Raw genomic sequence first — 17,677 nt, 5'->3', positions numbered from 1 at the left:
CTCCACCCACAGCTTGACCTTGGCTACTTGAACACTGTCACCCAGTGAGCTGTCGTAGCTTGCTTGCCAGAGGAAAGTGGTTTAGAAAATGATACACAGGAATGCTGATTCTGCTGCTGAGGTTGTTGAGACAGTGTGCCAAAGTGTGGTCACTGTTGTCCAGCAACACTAGCTAGATGCTCCAGATTAAAGGACACCTGCAAATCTTGGTCAGTTTGACACTTAATCCACTTCCTAGTGTGGAATTCTCAGTCTCACCATAAAACAGTAGCCTTCAGACTTTTCAGACCTGGGACCCACTTTTTTTTTAAAAAAGCAAATTAACGGTGCTTATTTTCTATTCCACAATATGTTTGCAGTTCCTTTTCTGCTTTACTGTCTCCCTCTTAAAAATAATAAGAGAGGATAATGATATTTATATCCCAGAATTAGGGGCAGGAAATAAAGAGGACAGGACTTCAGCACTTCAATAGTCCTGCAAGATGCACCTTCTAAAATTCCCTTTTTGATACAGCTTCGAAGGTGCAGGAACTTTTCCCTTTTCCCAATCTCTCCACTCTAGACCCTAATGTAATAATAATAATAATAATTTATTATTTATAACCCACCCATCTGGCTGGGTTTCCCTAGCCACTTTGGGCGGCTCCCAACAGATATTAATAAATGTAACCCACATTCATTTGGGATCTTAACAACTTGATATGGGGTTGTAATGTGTTTGTTTTGCTCCAGATTCTGGATGCCCTTCTAGAATTCAGGGTGTCTCAACGGTTCAGTCAGAACAAACGAAATGAGTTAGTTCTTCATGCAGTCAATAGTTATCATATTCTGTGGTGTGAGATATATTTAGTGGCCACTAGCTTATATGGACTTAAAAATAAATAAATAACCAGGTGGGTAAGTATCTTAATGGCCATTGTGGCTAAAAATGGAAACTTTATTTAGCTCAGAAATTCTGAGTTGTATCCAACAAGGTCATCCCAGTCATGCAAGGACTTCCACTTGAGCAACAAGTTTATCCCTGTGATCCTCGGATGAAGGGCAGAATATAAATAAATAAACAGAACTTACCTTCTTTGTTTTCTTGCTCCTTCTGCACTTCACAAATCTGTTCTGGGGTTTCCCCATCCTTTCAGAGCAAGGTTTAGGAGGGGGTGCAAGTGGAAGTCCTTAGGCGCATGGGAAAACTTTGTTAGACAGTATTTCTCTGATTAAAAGGCACCACTGCAAACACTGGTAATAGTTATCTCAGTCGTGCACTGTTTGAGAATCTCCCAGGGACAACTGGATCGCCATTGTTGAAGATAAACCAATGGACTTTGGTGTGATTCAACAAGTGGATTCCTTTCTTCTTAAGTCTTGGAAGCTTTGCAACAAATTGCATCATGAGCTTCATATCTAGGACCAATGTTATCTAGGACAAACTTTTGCACAGTTTCTAGTACCTTCCTATTGAGGTTTTCAGAAACGAAATGATAAGAGTCCAATCCAACAATGCCTCTAGGAGGAACTCATCCCAGGAAGAGGAGGGGGACTGTGAAGACCCCTCAACACCACTGAGGATCCTGAAGAAAATGCTGTCACAGTCAAGCCCTCTAGTTACCAGCCCCGAAAACAATTTGCCTGCCCCCATGACCCCACCACACAAATGCTTGCCTCTGGCACAGACTCTACCTTCACCTGTAGAGCACACATGCACACATATACAGGGGCTGCGGTGGTGTTTGGGCCAAAAGAAATCCAGAACTGGCAGATGAGTTCTTGCCTGGTGCTTCACTATGGGTGGGGAGCAGTCTAGTCAGGAGGAAGCCAGAGAAGAACCAGGTGTGCATTGATATCCAGCAGCTGAGCTGGAATGGGAAGGAGCTTCCTGGGCGGATATAAACCTCCTAGTCTCTCCTGGACTTGTGCTGGGATGACAGCTGCTTATCATGCTCCCATAAGCCAGCTCCAAGCTCAGCCTCCCATGAACCTGTTTCAGTTACCTTTGCTCCATCTCCATCTCTGGTTCACCTTGTTCCCAGACATGGGGAACGGACAACAGGCACTGTGCAGGGCACATTAGGTGCACCTCGGGAGCTCTTGGTGGGCACGTTAATAATAGGCAGGTTTCTTTCCCCTGTTCAGACATTCACTGAGAATATGGAAAGAAGAGTGCAGCTCCACACACTGGACCACCCATAACTCAGGCCTTGGTGCCTTGAGCAGGAGAGTCTGAATGGGGAATCAAGTGGTGTTTGGCTGAATACACTTTGTTTTTTTTTGTTTTTTTTTTAAATAATTTTTATTAATTTTCATAAACAAAAAACACACAAATAAAAACATTCATAAACAACACATGACTTCCCCATGCCTCCCCTTCACTGCACCCTTGTTTCAAAATTTTTTTTAGCAATCCTTCATTCCATTTCTATATTTAATTTCCCTCAAAATTCTCTTAACTTAAATATTTACAGCTATAATTCTCTGTTTCTTACCCCTTGACATTTTATCAGTCTGAGATTTTGCAACAGTTCTTAAGATATATTTTTGGCTGAATACACTTTGAATTCTTCATGCAGTCAGGGATCCCAGTCTTAGGTCTGCATGAATTCAGACACAAGGATTCAAACTGCATTCTCAGCAAGGATTTGAAGTGCATTTAGCAGAATGTGTCTCCCACTTCAGACTTTCCTGTGCAGCACATGAAATTTGGGGTTGAACCAATTAAGATACTGTAGTTCCGGCTAGCATGTGTGATCTTCTCCCGCTGTCCCTCCACACATTTGGAGAACAGGTCTTTTGTCTATTAGGGAAAAGAGAAGGGCAAAAAGCTTGGGCTTTAACCAAAATAAGCTTTCACATGTGACTGTTTGAGCTATGTTACCAGTGGCCTAATTGCTTTGGAAACTTGAATTCCTCCCTGTGAGTTCATGATGTTATCTTATCACTGTATTTTTGGGAGGCGCTTTTTTGCACGCAAGGCACTTGGAAATCTCATTCATGAAAAATACTGTGTTCCTAAAGCTTAGTTCTTTCTTTGCAACCAACCCACAGCCAATCAGGTGACCATTCATGATTTGCAAGCCCCAACCCTTCTCTAGTGAAGCTTAATCCCCCCAACTACATCCCACCCCCCACCCCCGAGATCAGCTTCCTGTGGCTGCAGCTATGACCCAATACACCTTCCAAATGCAATGGGATTTACTCCTGAGAAAGAGAGAAGTCTAAACTGCAGAATCACAAAGATAAAGTTTAAACTCCTTCTTAGCATTTCAAGCCCCTCCTTTGACCGACACACAGCCGGAGTGGAAACACATCAAACCATGACACGGTGTACCGACATGGAATTGAAACACAGCCCCACTGCATTTTAAGCCTTTAATGTGTACATGGCCTTAGCAACACTCCCTAGCGATAGCAGTAACTTCAGGAGCAGGCAGACACTGGTGTGGAGGAAAGCCAGGCTCAGTGTAGTGTGTGGTGAAGCAGCACTGACATCTCCTTCCCTGGGGTCATGGAGACTCCAGGAATATAATCACACCAGGCAGTTGTACTATTCTGTCTTGGATGTGCAGTATGTGCAACAGCACCACTGTAAAACACGCCCTAAAGGCAAGGCTGCATGCTACAGTAAGCTGGAGCTATACATTATGATAAACGCAAGCTGCTGCCGAAAGCAACAGACCCTTGTCACGTTCCCCTCCCCACCCACCCCTCTCAGAATAAAGTGTAATGAAACATAACTGAGTTCTGATGTCATCATCAAAATACAAATCTGAAGTTGTGGTGTCTGTTCAAGGAAGCGGTGGGCTCTTCTAAAATAACTTGACGCTTGCTGTTTATTTGTTTTATTTCAGAATTGTTAGTCCACTTATTTGCAAGTTCTAGTCATCACAGTACTTTTTAAAAAAACAAACACACATGCTGAAACATTAAGTAGGTGCCTTCTGTCTCAATTTTTAAACAGCTGTTGAAAACTCTTCTATTCCCTCAGGTTTAAGCAGGCAATTAAGAATAACATATTTCCATAATAGTTGGCTATTTTCTGATTTCAACATTTTATATGGTTTTAATTGAATGATTTTGTGTATAATTGTTGTAAACTGCTCTGACACTTTTTATGAATAGTGGTATGTAAATATTTTTAATAAGCAAACAAATAAAAGCACATCAGAATGATTTCTGTCCCCACGCTGGCTTAATCTCAGCCTTGAAGGGCCCCTATTAGAAGAACTTTGAGCAGATCATTTTTTTAAACCTAAAGGGGTTGTATTCCCCTTTGACCAACGCTCTTGAGAGTCATGCGCCAGTGGTAGACAAGCGAAAGCGAGTCTCTCTCTAACACACATTTTCATATATTGGGACAGGCATTCTGTATTGGGACCAAAAAGTTTTCCACTGACACATTTCTGTTAAAGCATCCTCTTGACAAACGTTAATGGACACTTAGGAATCAGTTGACCTAAGGATGTGTCTCTCCAGTGTGCTTCATGTATCTGATGAATTGTCTTGAGCCTATGGAAGCTCAAACCATAATATTATTTTAGACGACAACATAGCATGAAGTTCCCCAGGTGCAAGCTCTGATTGAAGCGAAGGGGAGATGTACAGCTATGTGGGTAGAATCCATCCCTTTGCGAAAGAGACTGGTTGCATGGTTACTTGTAAACATTTTAAAAACCAGAATTCGTTTGTTTTTTAGGGGAAAACTTTATCGTCATTGTTGCAGGAGCAAATTTGCTTTTGAATTCTGATGACTTAAAGAGGGCTGCGCACGTCATCTCAAACGCTAAAGTCATGGTCTGCCAACTTGAAATAACCCCAGCTATTTCTCTGGAAGCCCTGAAAATGGCACACACCAGTGGAGGTAATCTAATAATCTGTCTTAATTATTTGCTCCCTTTTAAAATGTTTTTATATCCTTTCAAGGAAGCAGGGCTTCAGGACTATTTTTAAAACTCAGTAGTGGAAAAGAAGGTGACGTGTGTTTGGCAGCTTGTGCCAGATTTGAAAAGAAGAGCGAAACTATGATTTCATTTGATTGGCATGACAAAGTTCATCTCTTAATTGTCATAAGAGGCACATACTCACTGGCTGGGTTCATGGAGCCTTCCCCAAACTGATGCCCTCCATATCTTTTGGACTGCCATGTCCCATCATCCCTGATCATTCTCCATGGGAATTTTAGCCCAAAAACATTTGGAGCACATAAGTTGGGAAGGTGTTGTCAAACCATGGTTTAGTGTTCTGTGCACGAGCAGCAAGAAGCCATTGCAAGCCTTGGATTTTTATGCTCCTGCCTTTCTTCCTCCTCCATTACTGGAAGGGGGACTACATAGCTTCACTTTCTGCAAAACACTGCTTGTCATTATGTACGGCCCAAGGGACTGGGGTTTAAAACAAACTGCTTAGTTAAACAAGCCAGCTTCGAAACCCATAGTTTGAAGTTGGCTTGCTTAGAAATTGGCCAGAGTTTGTTTTAAACCACAGTCTTTGCTTCATCCATAACAATAAGCCACGTTTTGTGGAAAGTGAGGCTAAATTCTTCTGCATGACCCTTTACTGCAGCAGTCACACCTCTGAATGTTGCTTTCACCTACAGTCACCCTTCTTGTTCTCCTTACTTGCTACCCCAGAAATTAGTAAAACTTCAGTCCTACAGCCACTTGCCTCAGAGGATGCTTCATTGAATTCAATTTGAATTACACTGAGCAAACATGCATAAGTTTGTGTAATCTTTTGCTTAGAAAACCCATTTGTTTCAACAGTGCACACCTGCGCTAGGCTAGAGTGACAACCTTGTGCATCTTATGAAGTGACCATAATAAATTTGTTGTGCCATAATAAATTTATTAGTGTTGAAGGAGCTCTTTTTGTAGCAGCAAGGGCAAATTATTAAGTGTTTCATTACATCACACGTGTTAAACCAAAAATAAATAAAAAATTATTAGGTGAATGTGAGCAAGAAAGGCATTAGCAAGTTAAGGCAAGAGACTGTGTAATTGGAAGAGCAGAACCATCCTAACCATTCCATCTTTCATCACAGTGTGCTCCGTACTCCAGTAAATCTATGGCCACCTCTGCCCTAGATGACAGGACAAACATGTCAAACTGCCTTGTTTAACCACATCCCCATAAACACTTTGCTAACACTGCGCAGTATTAAACACCCTCCTAGCTGGAGTGTGTTAGTGGCATTTCCTTTCCTTTAGTCTGCAGATGCTGCATGTTTATGCAGGGGTTTATGTTAGGAAGCACACTAGACTATTTGTGTTTAACAGATGCACACCGAGATGCCATGCTCAAAAGAAAGGGGGAAGTGAGGAAACGGAAGCTTGCGGTTGTAAGCTCTCTTGTCCCCATTCACTTACCCCCGTTTTACAAGGCTGCGAACCGACAGTGTTACACTTGCCGATGTCTCACTGTCCTCCTAGTAGTCATTAAAGGTCCCTGTGGCAGCTTTTGTCTAAGCGCTGGGCTCTGTTTTGACTGGCACAGTGCCTGGACAGGTCATTAAATCCAGCATGCCAAAGCGATTGTAGCATTCTTGACTCGAATGTTATTCTTCTTGTTTGCTTGAGTAGTTAAATGGAAGAGCTGAAGTCGCCCATTTATGGACCCTGCTTTCTCAGAAGTGCCTAAACAAAAACATTGATTCACCCACCATTCTGCTTTTTTTAAAAAAATATATATTATTGGTATACTACCTTATACCCACAAGTCTCAGGGCGATTTGCAAGATAAAATCACAATATAAAATACATAATAAAAATAAGAACAAGAACAACTCAGTTAACCACCACCCCCAACACATTCTAAAGGGGCTTTGGGTGTCAATAAACCAAAGGTTGAAGAGGAATGTTTTTGCCAGGCGCCTAAGGGTATATAATGAAGGAGCTTCCAAGCCCCTAGGGCAGGGGTGGGCTACCTATGGCCCTAGTTTCACCTTCAGTCTAATTTCAGAAGCTTTCTGCAAGCCATCAGTTCAGATCTCAGGCAAGAGCGATCTGTGCCACCTCCAGGTAGCTCACTGGCTGATGCAAGGGAGAGAGAGAAGCGGGTGTCAGAAAGGGAGAGAGAGAGAGAGATAAAGGAGGATGGTTCTGGCCCTGCCCACCACCGGGATGTAGCTCCCTGAAGCAATGTGGCCACCAATGGGGGGGATGACCCCTTGTCCTACCTGCTAAGGCTGTCCCTCCCTCGCCAGGGGTGGACCCCTGCCCACTTTGCTTCAAAGAAAACCAGCTTGCAGGCATGCCACCACAAGCTGACAGGGATGGGCCTTGACTCTCTTGACGTGGCCTGCAGACCTCAGATTGCCATCCCTCTGACTAAGCCAGCAGTCCTGACAGTAGAGGCTTGCATCATTGCAACAGGAGACAGTAGGAGGCAAGCTGCTTTGCTTGCCTTCTCCACCCTACCGTGTCTTGATGGGGCTAGAGAGCATTGTGCCAAACTACCATCACACAGTCAGCAGAATATAGGGAGTTGGTTTCCCTGTTGCATTAGATTGCTGGTAGTCGCTTGAGCAGCCTTTTCTATTACTGTACGGATTATCCTCCCGTGCATTTTGCAACCTGTCTTGGACGTATTCCAGCTCCTTTCCTTTAATTTGCTTGTACTCTAACGGGATAGAAAGTGCCTCCCTATCTTCACAGCTCCTTTCTCATACTACAAAAGTGTGCTCTCAACCGTTTGGAGGGATGGAGTGATGAAAAACCTTACTTCATTTCCAGTGCTTACATTTCAGTTTCTGCATAGTTTAGGCAAATCTCCCCCCTCCATTTCCCCTTTCTTAAATAACCATTTTTCTGGGTGCTGCTAGCATGATCCGAGGTCGGTTCCCTCACTGTGCCTCTGTGAGGGGGGTGCTACTTTACAACATAGCACCCTTCCAAAGGCATTGCTGGGAGAGAGGAGTGGCTTCCCCATTGAACAGCCACCCCTTGCCCCCCAACAATGCCGCTGGAAGGTTGTTACAAGGCATCCTCTCACAGAGGCACACTGGGAAGAAATGGCCTCTGACTGCACTAGGACTGCCAACCTTGTTTGTCACATTGGCAGAAAGTTTATGGAAAGGAGGAGGATACGGCTATGGTGTCTTGAACTCAAATTGCAAGTCCCTCTCCCTTGCCCCTCAAAAAAATTAAAATCTATTTTTTCCCCAGCTCAACAAAGCTTGAAGCACATCTTTTCCGTTTGCTGGCACTCTATCATCAGAAAACATGAGAATTTGAGCCCAACTTTAGGTTATACTCAGTGCACTAGGGAGTGCTACAGGAGCACTGCGTACTTCTGTTTCCCATATTTTACAGAGACTAAGACAATTGTCAGGGGTTCAGGGAGAGAGACGCAGAGTGAGGGGGAAGGATTCCAGACTGACGAGGAAGAGGATGACAATGACCCAAGATTGTCCATGAGTCCGTCCAGTGAATCGGAGGACTCCCAAAAGGGAGCCCCTCTGGTCAAGCCAAGGGGAGCTAGAGGGGGAAGCAGTCAGGAGCAGGGAAACGAAGGGGGAACCCCCAGTGGGAGTTGGAGAGCGAGACCGGCTGCTCTGCTGGAACGGAGTGAGGGGGGAGGAGTGACCAGTGTGTCAGAAGGAGCAGAACAGGAAGCAGAGAGGGGAAGGAGATCAAGGCAAAACGTCCTGCCGGAAGGGGAGGAAAGTAGTATTGAGGACAGTGTAACTGTCGAAAGGAAGGTCAGGAGCAACGTAAGCGCGCCAAGTTCAAAATGGGAGGCGCGCGGAAATGAAGAGAGTCCTGGGGAGGAGCCTGGTCCCAAAGCCCGAAGGAGGGGGGAGGAGGCGGCAGAGGATTCAGCCTCGGGAGAGTCCCGAAGGGAGAGAACAGGGGGGCAGAAAGACCCTGCGGAAAAGGAAAGAGAGAAAGAGGTGGACCAGTACAAGCCTCTTAAACTGGTGTCGAGGCGGGAGTGACTCAGAGGGGACTTCAGCGGTCTAAGGGTAACAGACGTAGGGTCACGGACCTCGGATGTAAAGCTACTAATGTTCTTCAATAAAAGCTTTTGTACATAAGCTGGAGTGGACTTTGGTCTCTTGTGAGCTGGGACCACGGGTGACTCTGACAACAATCAACTTGAAGGCATTAAGTGTGACCAGGGTTTTGAGGAAGGGTCCAGGTGTAACAGCTAGCTGAGCGGGTAGCCTTGGTTGGGCCAAACTTCAGAGATTCTGTGGGATGAGGCAGGCTGCTTATTTACTGAGGCACATGCTGGCAATGAGCTGCCATTTCTGCTGTATGAGCTTCATTTCCTTCCATGTTTCGCATTGGAAGTATTCCTGCTGCAATAGGTAAACATTAGGATAACCAGAACCAAGCTCAGTGAATTGCATTTCTAATCTGGAAGAGGGTTTGTTTTATATGGAAGGCTGACAGGGCACAGGATGTTAAAGACAAGCTGGATTCTGTATTTGGTACTTCCATTAGCTGAGTGAGTTTCCATGCACCTTTGATTTTCAAATTAAAAGCAGCAAACAGCCTTGTGATTCTTAGATGGAATAACTTATAAAAATATTAAACAAATTAGCAGTAACTCAACTTTCTGTTTTCTAAATTCACCAGAGCTTTCATTTTGCTAATTAATTCTTCTTTTCTCACTATGATGACAGTGGCATGATAATCAGGGCTTTAATATTCTAACAAAATTGGTTAACTAAACCATTATTATTTATTGTGAATCGGAGTTGCATTTTTGTTTTGTAACATGAGAAAGTAGGATATTTTCCTGAAGATTTGTGGGTCTGCAAGTAATTTATATATCTTGGTGAGGAATGTGGAGCTGAAAGTGCCTTCGCCATAACAACACAGAGTTTTTGCTGGATTCTGCCCAATTATTCATATTCAAGCATCATGTGCCATTGATTTAGACATTTTCCATTTTCTTATAGTGAAGACTTTATTTAATCCTGCTCCAGCCGTTGCTGACCTAGATCCACAATTTTATACCTATTCTGACATCATCTGCTGCAATGAAACTGAGGTAAATACATGTCACCACGATGACTTTGGTCACTCTGGACCAATGCAACTTTTTAAATACATTTTCTGCTGCATTTGAATGCAAGTAATTGGTTCAGATTCTGAAAATGCTGTATTGTACAATGCTGGCTTTACTTGGAATGGGCTGGATAGCACCTGAAACAGAACTGATAATCTCTCCCCCCCCCCCCCACAAAAGGTCTCCATTTCACTGGTTGTAGTGGCATAAAAGGTAAAGGGAAAGGGACCCCTGACCATTAGGTCCAGTCGTGGCTGACTCTGGGGTTGCGGCGCTTATCTCGCTTTATTGGCCGAGGGAGCCGGCATACAGCTTCCGGGTCATGTGGCCAGCATGACTAAGCTGCTTCTGACGAACCAGAGCAGCACATGGAAACACCGTTTACCTTCCCGCCGGAGCGGTCCCTATTTATCTACTTGCACTTTGATGTGCTTTCGAACTGCTAGGTTGGCAGGAGCAGGGACTGAGCAATGGGAGCTCACCCCGTCACAGGGATTTGAACCGCTGACCTTCTGATCAGCAAGTCCTAGGCTCTGTGGTTTAACCCACAGCGCCACCCGCGAAAGAGGAAATAAACATACAGTTCATACTTCCACTCTGAAAGCTTTGTCCAATGGCTGGGTTTGTAATGCGGAATCATGGTTCAGAATTACAAGAATAAAATGAAAGAAGAGGATTAAGTGATTTTCTCAGGGTGGTGGAGGGTGTGAGTGCTGTGTCCCCTTGGTGTGGTGATTGTGGCACTTGCCCTTCTTCTGATAGAAAATGCTCTCTTGGCTGGTGGCAAAAATGGGGGGTCGAGAAGGATCAGTTGGGAGGGAAGGAGAAATGTCCCTATTTTCATCTGAGGAGTGTTGGAGGGTCTAGGAGAGCATAGTGTATAAACCTGAGAGATTCCATCAGACTGCAAGAAAGAAAGAGAAGGAAAGCAGGGCTAGTCTGTCATCTTCTCCTCCAGGTGTCACCTTGCAGTGCCCAGTGCTAGCAGACTACCTGATTTTTTTCCATGCCAGCTAGCCAGCCAGCCACCATTATAAGAACTGTAACTATAAGAACTGGTACTTTCCACTTCTCCTCTTTTCCCCTTTCTACTGTGCCTTTTCTTCTCCCAACCCATCCTCCCCCCCCCCCTTTTTTGTGTTGTGTCTAGAGTGTAAGGCTGAGGGCAGGGACGGCCTTTTTAAAAAGTTGCTCTGCAACTTTATTTGGGAGCCTTTTTCATCGAAGAGCAGGGCAAACATGCTTTGAATATAGGCTCGTAAACATTAAACTATAGATCCAATGCACTGCCTTGCTGAACTTACTCAGCTATATCCAACTCCACTCTTGACATTTGTTGTCTTGTATCATGTCTGGAAGTCCACACAGTCAGCCTGTGGCAGAGATGGGGCAAGCTTGCAGGTCTGCCTGATTGAAGCCCACCTCTGTGTCCATATAGTTCTCATGCGTCCACATGGTTCCAAAGATGAAAAGAACGGTGCCATCTCTCACACCAGGTTTTCTCCCATTGAGGGCCAGCATGTTGAGAGGTGAAAGATCCCACATAGCAGGTATATAGATAATTTAGTAAAATTATTACCTGTACTGGAACAGATGAAGCTTGACCATATGGAACACAGCAGTATAGGGTGTGGGTGGGTGGGTGGGTGTGTAGGGGGCAGAATAGCTGCCAATCATCATCTTGAAATATTTCTAAAGGAAAAAAGAATTCAGAGCTCATCACAATTAACGCCCGTCCAACTTTTTGCGCTGACTAGCCACCTACTTCAAAGGGAAGTGGAAATTTATACCCCATTGTCAACATGAGCTGTGAAGTTTCTGCCAGGTTCCTTAATAATTCATACTGTGTGCTTGTAATCGTCCATTTATGATTGGCTGATAACAGTTATGGGATCAGACAGGAAGTTTCTGTTATTTATCTTCTCGGCAGCAGAGGCATAAAACTAGTCTGTGACTTTGCAAAGCCTTGGAAGTACCCCAAGTTGCTGCAAACCCTGCCACATGGGCTACATCCTCCAAATATCTGTTGGATGGAAGCACATCCACCAAACACTTGTCGATGCTTCGACAACCACAAATACTTGGTATTGTGAAACATTTTGTTCATTCCGAATTGTTGTGCTAGAATGGAGCAAAAAAACAAGGGTATAATATCAGTGGGCTATCTACCACAAAGGATATTTCACAAGCTGTGGTTTCAGAGACATATTTTTCATTGCTTTAATAAACTTTTATTTGTGCAGCTTCTACTTCTTTGTATGTGGTTCGTGTGCAAAATACTGAGAATGCATCTTGCAAGATTATCAGTTCCTGATTTTTTGCTTAGCTGGTAGTTTGGTCCGGTCCCCCTCCCCCCTCCGACTTTTCCCAGAAAGATCAAGCCTGTTGAAACTGGCTTGTTAATTCACTGTGCACCAGATGCAGCAGAGCCTAATCCCTGAGGTTTGCCCAGGAATGTGCTGGTTCTCTGTTCTTTCTAATTCTTCTAATAAAAGAATTGCAGAATAAGTATATCAAATGTTGGTCCTGTGGAAGCCAAAACCCTAAGGTTGTGTGCCACTAAGTGATTTCAGACTTGAAGGGAAATGGTTGTAGGTGTTGCATTTATAATGTCCTTGGCACTTTAGAGAGTTATTCCAGGGGGAAAAACCAATCTCAGATGTGCAGGGCCAGCCATGTGTATGTTACTGAATGCATTTGTTGCATTCACATATAAGGGGTATGTGTGTGCTATTATTTACACAAAAAAGCATGCAGAGGAGGGAAGCCCAAACCTGCCCCCTTCCCATCTCGCTTCTGTTCAGGGGTGCCAACTTGAATAAAATATGGGGGGGAGGTAAGCCCCGCCCTGCATAATCAATCACATGACACGGTTCACACACAAACCATTTGAATGACAATGCCTATCAACTTGGGGGGGCAGCCCCCTCAAATATTTTATTGGGAGGACCGAAGCCCCCTCAGCTCCTAGGATTTGGCTCCTATGTTTTTGTTGCTTTAAGCTCAGGGATAGGAAATATTTTTGCCTGAGGACCATATTCCTTTCAGGGAAGCCACCCCAGGGCCATTTTACAGTGGTGGGTGGAGCCAGAGACAAAGGTGGTCAGAGCAACAAATGTAAACTCAATCTTTGTACAGTAGTGTAGTCTCTACACCACCACCACCCATAACGTGGACCTAACGGCAAGTGAAAAATCCCAACAATGGATGGGACTTTGCTGAGCAAAATGGGCTGGGGCTGGGTGGCACAATGCTTTTTTTGCATTTTCCACGTTATGGAAGATGCATTGCTATTTTTGCATTTTCCGTAGTAGACTTGGAACATGCCTGGTCATGTTTCTAAAGGTGTGACAGTTTGGAGTGGGTACAATGAAATAAGGAGTCACACCTTAGAAATTCATTTCTGCAGAATGTGAGCTTGCATATCTTTACGCTGTTGAATTCTGCATTTCTGCATTTTCTGCTTAGGCACTTGGTTCCGCAGCAGCAGCAGCAGCATTACCTGTAGATATAGGGGGGGGCCCTTACAGATGTTGCTGGACTCCAACTCCCATCAGCCTCAGCCAGCATGGCTAATGGTCAGGGATGAAGGGACCTGTAACCCAACAACATCTAGGGGTACCACATTGACTGTATATTGACTTGTAGATTAGCAATATAAGTAATTTGGTCATTTCCTCATCTCTCTGTGAGTGTTTTACGCCTTTTTGCAAAATGTGGTGGTAGGAGCCGGGGGGAGGGGAGAATCTCTTTCCCTTGGTCTTATGTAGAAAGCTCTTTAAAAATATCCTCCTTGGCCTCCTGCTATTGTGTCTTCGTTTTCTTTTTTAGAGCAGCCATTAGTTATTTCCTCCAATTGTATTTTTTTTTATTTAAAAAAAGTGATTTTATTGGAGGGAGGAACTTTCCAACACAGCCCAGCAGTTTTATATTTAATTTCACAATTGACACTTTGTGGTACATTTTAACTTTTGGCACGTAGCATCTGTCTAGTGTCTGTTACCTTTGCGGGAAATCGACTCCTGGCCTGCCTTGCGGTGTCCTCATTTCCCCCCTCTCCCTCTCTATCTCAGCTGCATCACAATTGTTGCAAATACAGCTGGAGGCAACTCTTTGCAGATGGCAGACGCAGCAGAAACTCCTAAAGGCATCTGTATTTGCCTAATCAGTCCGCAACCACCTTTGTATACTGTGCAGCACAGAAGGAGGGCCAGACAATAACAGTCAAGGACTGTGGGCGCTCTCTGGGATTAAAGCAATAACACAGTGTTCTGTTCTAAACTAGGTACTATCACAATCCATGCAATCAACAGGGTGTGGTGCAGATGTATTTGCATCTTGTAACCTGCCCTTCCTTCAAGAACCTCATTGTGGTATTGCCTCATTGTGGCATTGTAGCATGCGCCCCACTTTGGGGGATGGTGAGAAGGGCTAGGGCCAACGCTACAGGGTTTCATCTCTAGACTAGAATGAAATGGTGGAAATTATTAAGGAAGCAGACTTTGGCAAGGCACTAGGAGAAACTTGCTAACCGTAGACGGCATTTGATGGTGGAAAAGACTGAGCAGTGGACTCTCCTTAGGAGACAGAATCATAGAGTCTTAGAGTTCGAAGGGACCCCAAGGGTCATCTAGTCCAACCCCCTGCAATGCAGGAATCTCAGCTAAAGCATCCATGACAGATGGCCATCCAACCTCTGCTTAAAAGCAAGTTCTCAAGAGTGTGGCCCCAGGTTCAGCGCCCTCTCTCTCTCTGTGTGTGTGTGTGTAACAACAACAACAATTTATTATTTCTACCCTACCCATCTGGCTGGGTTTCCCCAGCCACTCTGTGTGGCTTTCAACAGAACCGTAAAAACAGAATAAAACTTCAAACATGAAAAACTTCCCTAAACAGGGCTGCCTTCAGATGTCTTCTAAAAGTCGGATAGTTGTTTATTTCGTTGACGTCTGATGGGAGGGCATTCTACAGGGTGGGCACCACTACCGAGAAGGCCCTCTGTCTGGTTATATATTCCAAAACTTCTCTCTCTCCCTCCCTGTCTCTCTCCCACACACGCACATTGGATTGGCTTATAAATGAACCAAGCATTCCCCGCCCCCCAAGGGAAAGCATGGTTATTTCCCAAACCAATCCAAGTTCCTTCATTTCCCCCTAGGACAGCCCTTCCAAAGAACCTCCTACGCAAAGCAACACACACCTCCCCCCCCCCATTGCTTTACATAGGTTCTACTCCCAAGGAAACTGGGGAAGGAACAAGAGGGAACCCCCCACAGTGGTTTTCTTAGAGGTGGTTCTTCAAAGCAGCTCCTTGGGTAAAGCAATGGAAAATAATTTACCTTCCTTGAACAAGGGAAGCTCATGCTGGAATCCCCGTTATGGGCAGAGCACGCAGTTGGCCACTTCGCACATTTTACTAGGGTGGGTTTTTTATGTGCATCTAAAAATGTTGCTTGTTTAATGTACAGTCATACCTCGGGTTGAAGTTGCTTCAGGTTGAGCAGTTTTGGGTTGCGCTCCGCGGTGACCTGGAAGTAACGGAGTGCGTTACTTCCGGGTTTTGCTGCTCTCACATGCACAGATGGTGAAAATGATGTGCATGTGCGGAAGCGGCGAATCGCGACCTGCACAGATGCATAGACGCAGGTTGCGTTCGCTTCAGGATGCGAACGGGGCTCCGGGATGGATCCCATTCGTATCCAGAGGTACCACTGTATTAATGTTTCAAAAATGTGCTTTTGAGCATGTGTATCATGCACAAATCAGGAAATTGGGTTTGGCTGAACGCCACAACCCTGAATTAATTATTTGTAGAGGTTATTACAATAGTTATTATGTTATTCTTCAGCCCACTACTCTCTGAGTCTTGCACCTCCCATTATATTTCCTCGTACACACCATTGACTCTCAGTGCATTTAATAGTAGCAAATATTACGTATCTGAAATAAATTGATGTTTTTGCTTAATCCCCCCCCCCCAGCTAATGTGGGTTTTGTGTTGTTTCAACTTTTTCCCCTAGGCAGAACTTTTAACGGGAATCCCAGTTGGCAATGTTGAAGATGCTGGGCGTGTGGGACAGATCCTGCTGGAGAGAAGCTGTAAAACAGCCATTGTAACTTTGGGTCCAGAGGGCTGTGTGTTGGTCTGCACAAAGGAACCCACCCCGAAACATATACCCACCAAGAAGGTCACCGCTGTTGACACCACGGTATGTACTTGCGATTCAAAAGCCTTGCTTTGGGGGGAAGGCTGCTTACACATTACCAGCTTAAAACGTGGCTATGTCATTCTTTTCTTCAATTCTGATAGAATCTGGTTGGGGGGGGGCACACACCTCAAAACACAGTATTTCATAGGAAATCACAGTATAGATGTGGATTGTGGCTAATGTCGTGTGCACGCCAATTCCCAAACCAGCATTGGGATGCAGTGCTGGATGCAGAGTAAACCGGAGTGTGTACACAACTAATTATTATTTGAACCCTAAAAGCCCAGAGTAATCAGCCACATCTTTGGGCAAGGCATAATGCATGCCAGCAAACCATCCCATTCCATCCCACTGCACAGTGAATGTCAGTTCACCCAAGGTTTATAGGCTGGCGTTCCATAGACAGGACAGACCAGCATGTACTGATGAAATCACTGTATTCCTCCTTCACCCTCCTGTCTATTCCGTATTGCGGCAAACAGTGTGAGCGGCGACTCTGTTGCTACTTGTGGAAGATGGCGACATAATCCCTCAGCGCCATCACCTCGAAACACCCCTGCTCTTTCTGTGGTGGGAGAAAGGAGACGCCCAGCCATTCTCTCCTCAGACTCCCCAAAATTGAATGACTGGCTCTGTCCACACATGCCTGAGCTGTTTGTGCTGGCAAAAGCCTTTTGCTTTGTAGAGCTTAAGTAATATCAGGTGCTCAAATTCCACAGGGCATAGTTAAAAGGCAGAAGCGGCATGCCGTGCCAAATTAATTTTGTCGCGATTTGTAAGGTCAATGACCTGCATCTTTCATAAAGCCTGAGGTTCGGGTCCCCCCCCCCCTTCATTCCTTTCCTGTTTATGATCAAGCACTGACTGAACACTCCTTCAGTGGAATGTTAGGATTATTAGCTCAGCAGCAGCAGCAGCAGCAGCAGCAGCAGCAGCAGCAGCCATCAAGAAAGGCAATAGTTAAGGTTCCGATAGCAATATTATCTCACACACATTTTTACAAGAGCTGGGACATTTTGTACTCGCAGTTCTGTCTGATGCAAATCCAGAGTAGTTCTGGTGAGAGCACTGTATGTACTAGCTATACATTTTAACTGCCTGATGTCATGAAATGTAACATGTGTTCTCCTGCTGCAACCGTGACATTTCCCCCCCCCTTTTGTTAAAAGACAAAACATAGTGCTGCTATGTACCTAAAACCAGAATAGCCGGTTCAATTCAGGGGAAGGCAAAGGAAACGGATCTGTGCTCCTGCTGACTGCCTGTGCGCAGTGCCGTGGTGACTGCCTCGAGACCCTCTTTGCATCTCTCCCCCCCCCCCAAAAAAATAGCAGACCAGAATTCTGAATACAAGCAGTCGCGATCCAAAGGAGCAGGCAAGCATATTGATCTTGAATGTTCCTGAGGTTTCCTGCCCCCTCCCAAGCCATAAATAGCAGGCCGGGAGTCTGTGCAGAAATGGA

The 17,677-nt window shown here is 44.8% G+C and overlaps 1 protein-coding gene across 3 annotated transcripts in view; it reads left to right on the top strand.

The window, feature by feature from the left end:
- The window catches only part of RBKS (ribokinase), a 65,482-nt gene that overhangs the window by 26,965 nt on the left and 20,840 nt on the right, over positions 1-17,677 (top strand). For all 3 annotated transcript variants that reach the window (XM_081854201.1, XM_081854203.1, XM_081854202.1), the window contains exons 5-7: positions 4,685-4,849; positions 9,896-9,987; positions 16,026-16,214. In XM_081854201.1, coding sequence (XP_081710327.1) covers positions 4,685-4,849; positions 9,896-9,987; positions 16,026-16,214 — 446 coding nt within the window. The remainder of the gene's footprint in view (positions 1-4,684; positions 4,850-9,895; positions 9,988-16,025; positions 16,215-17,677) is intronic.

The sequence above is a fragment of the Podarcis erhardii genome, assembly GCF_964252035.2.
Source record: "Podarcis erhardii genome assembly, chromosome: 3".
NCBI classification, from domain to species: domain Eukaryota; kingdom Metazoa; phylum Chordata; class Lepidosauria; order Squamata; family Lacertidae; genus Podarcis; species Podarcis erhardii.
Note: the sequence above shows the minus strand (reverse complement) of the source record. Positions and strands in the feature narration are given on the sequence as shown.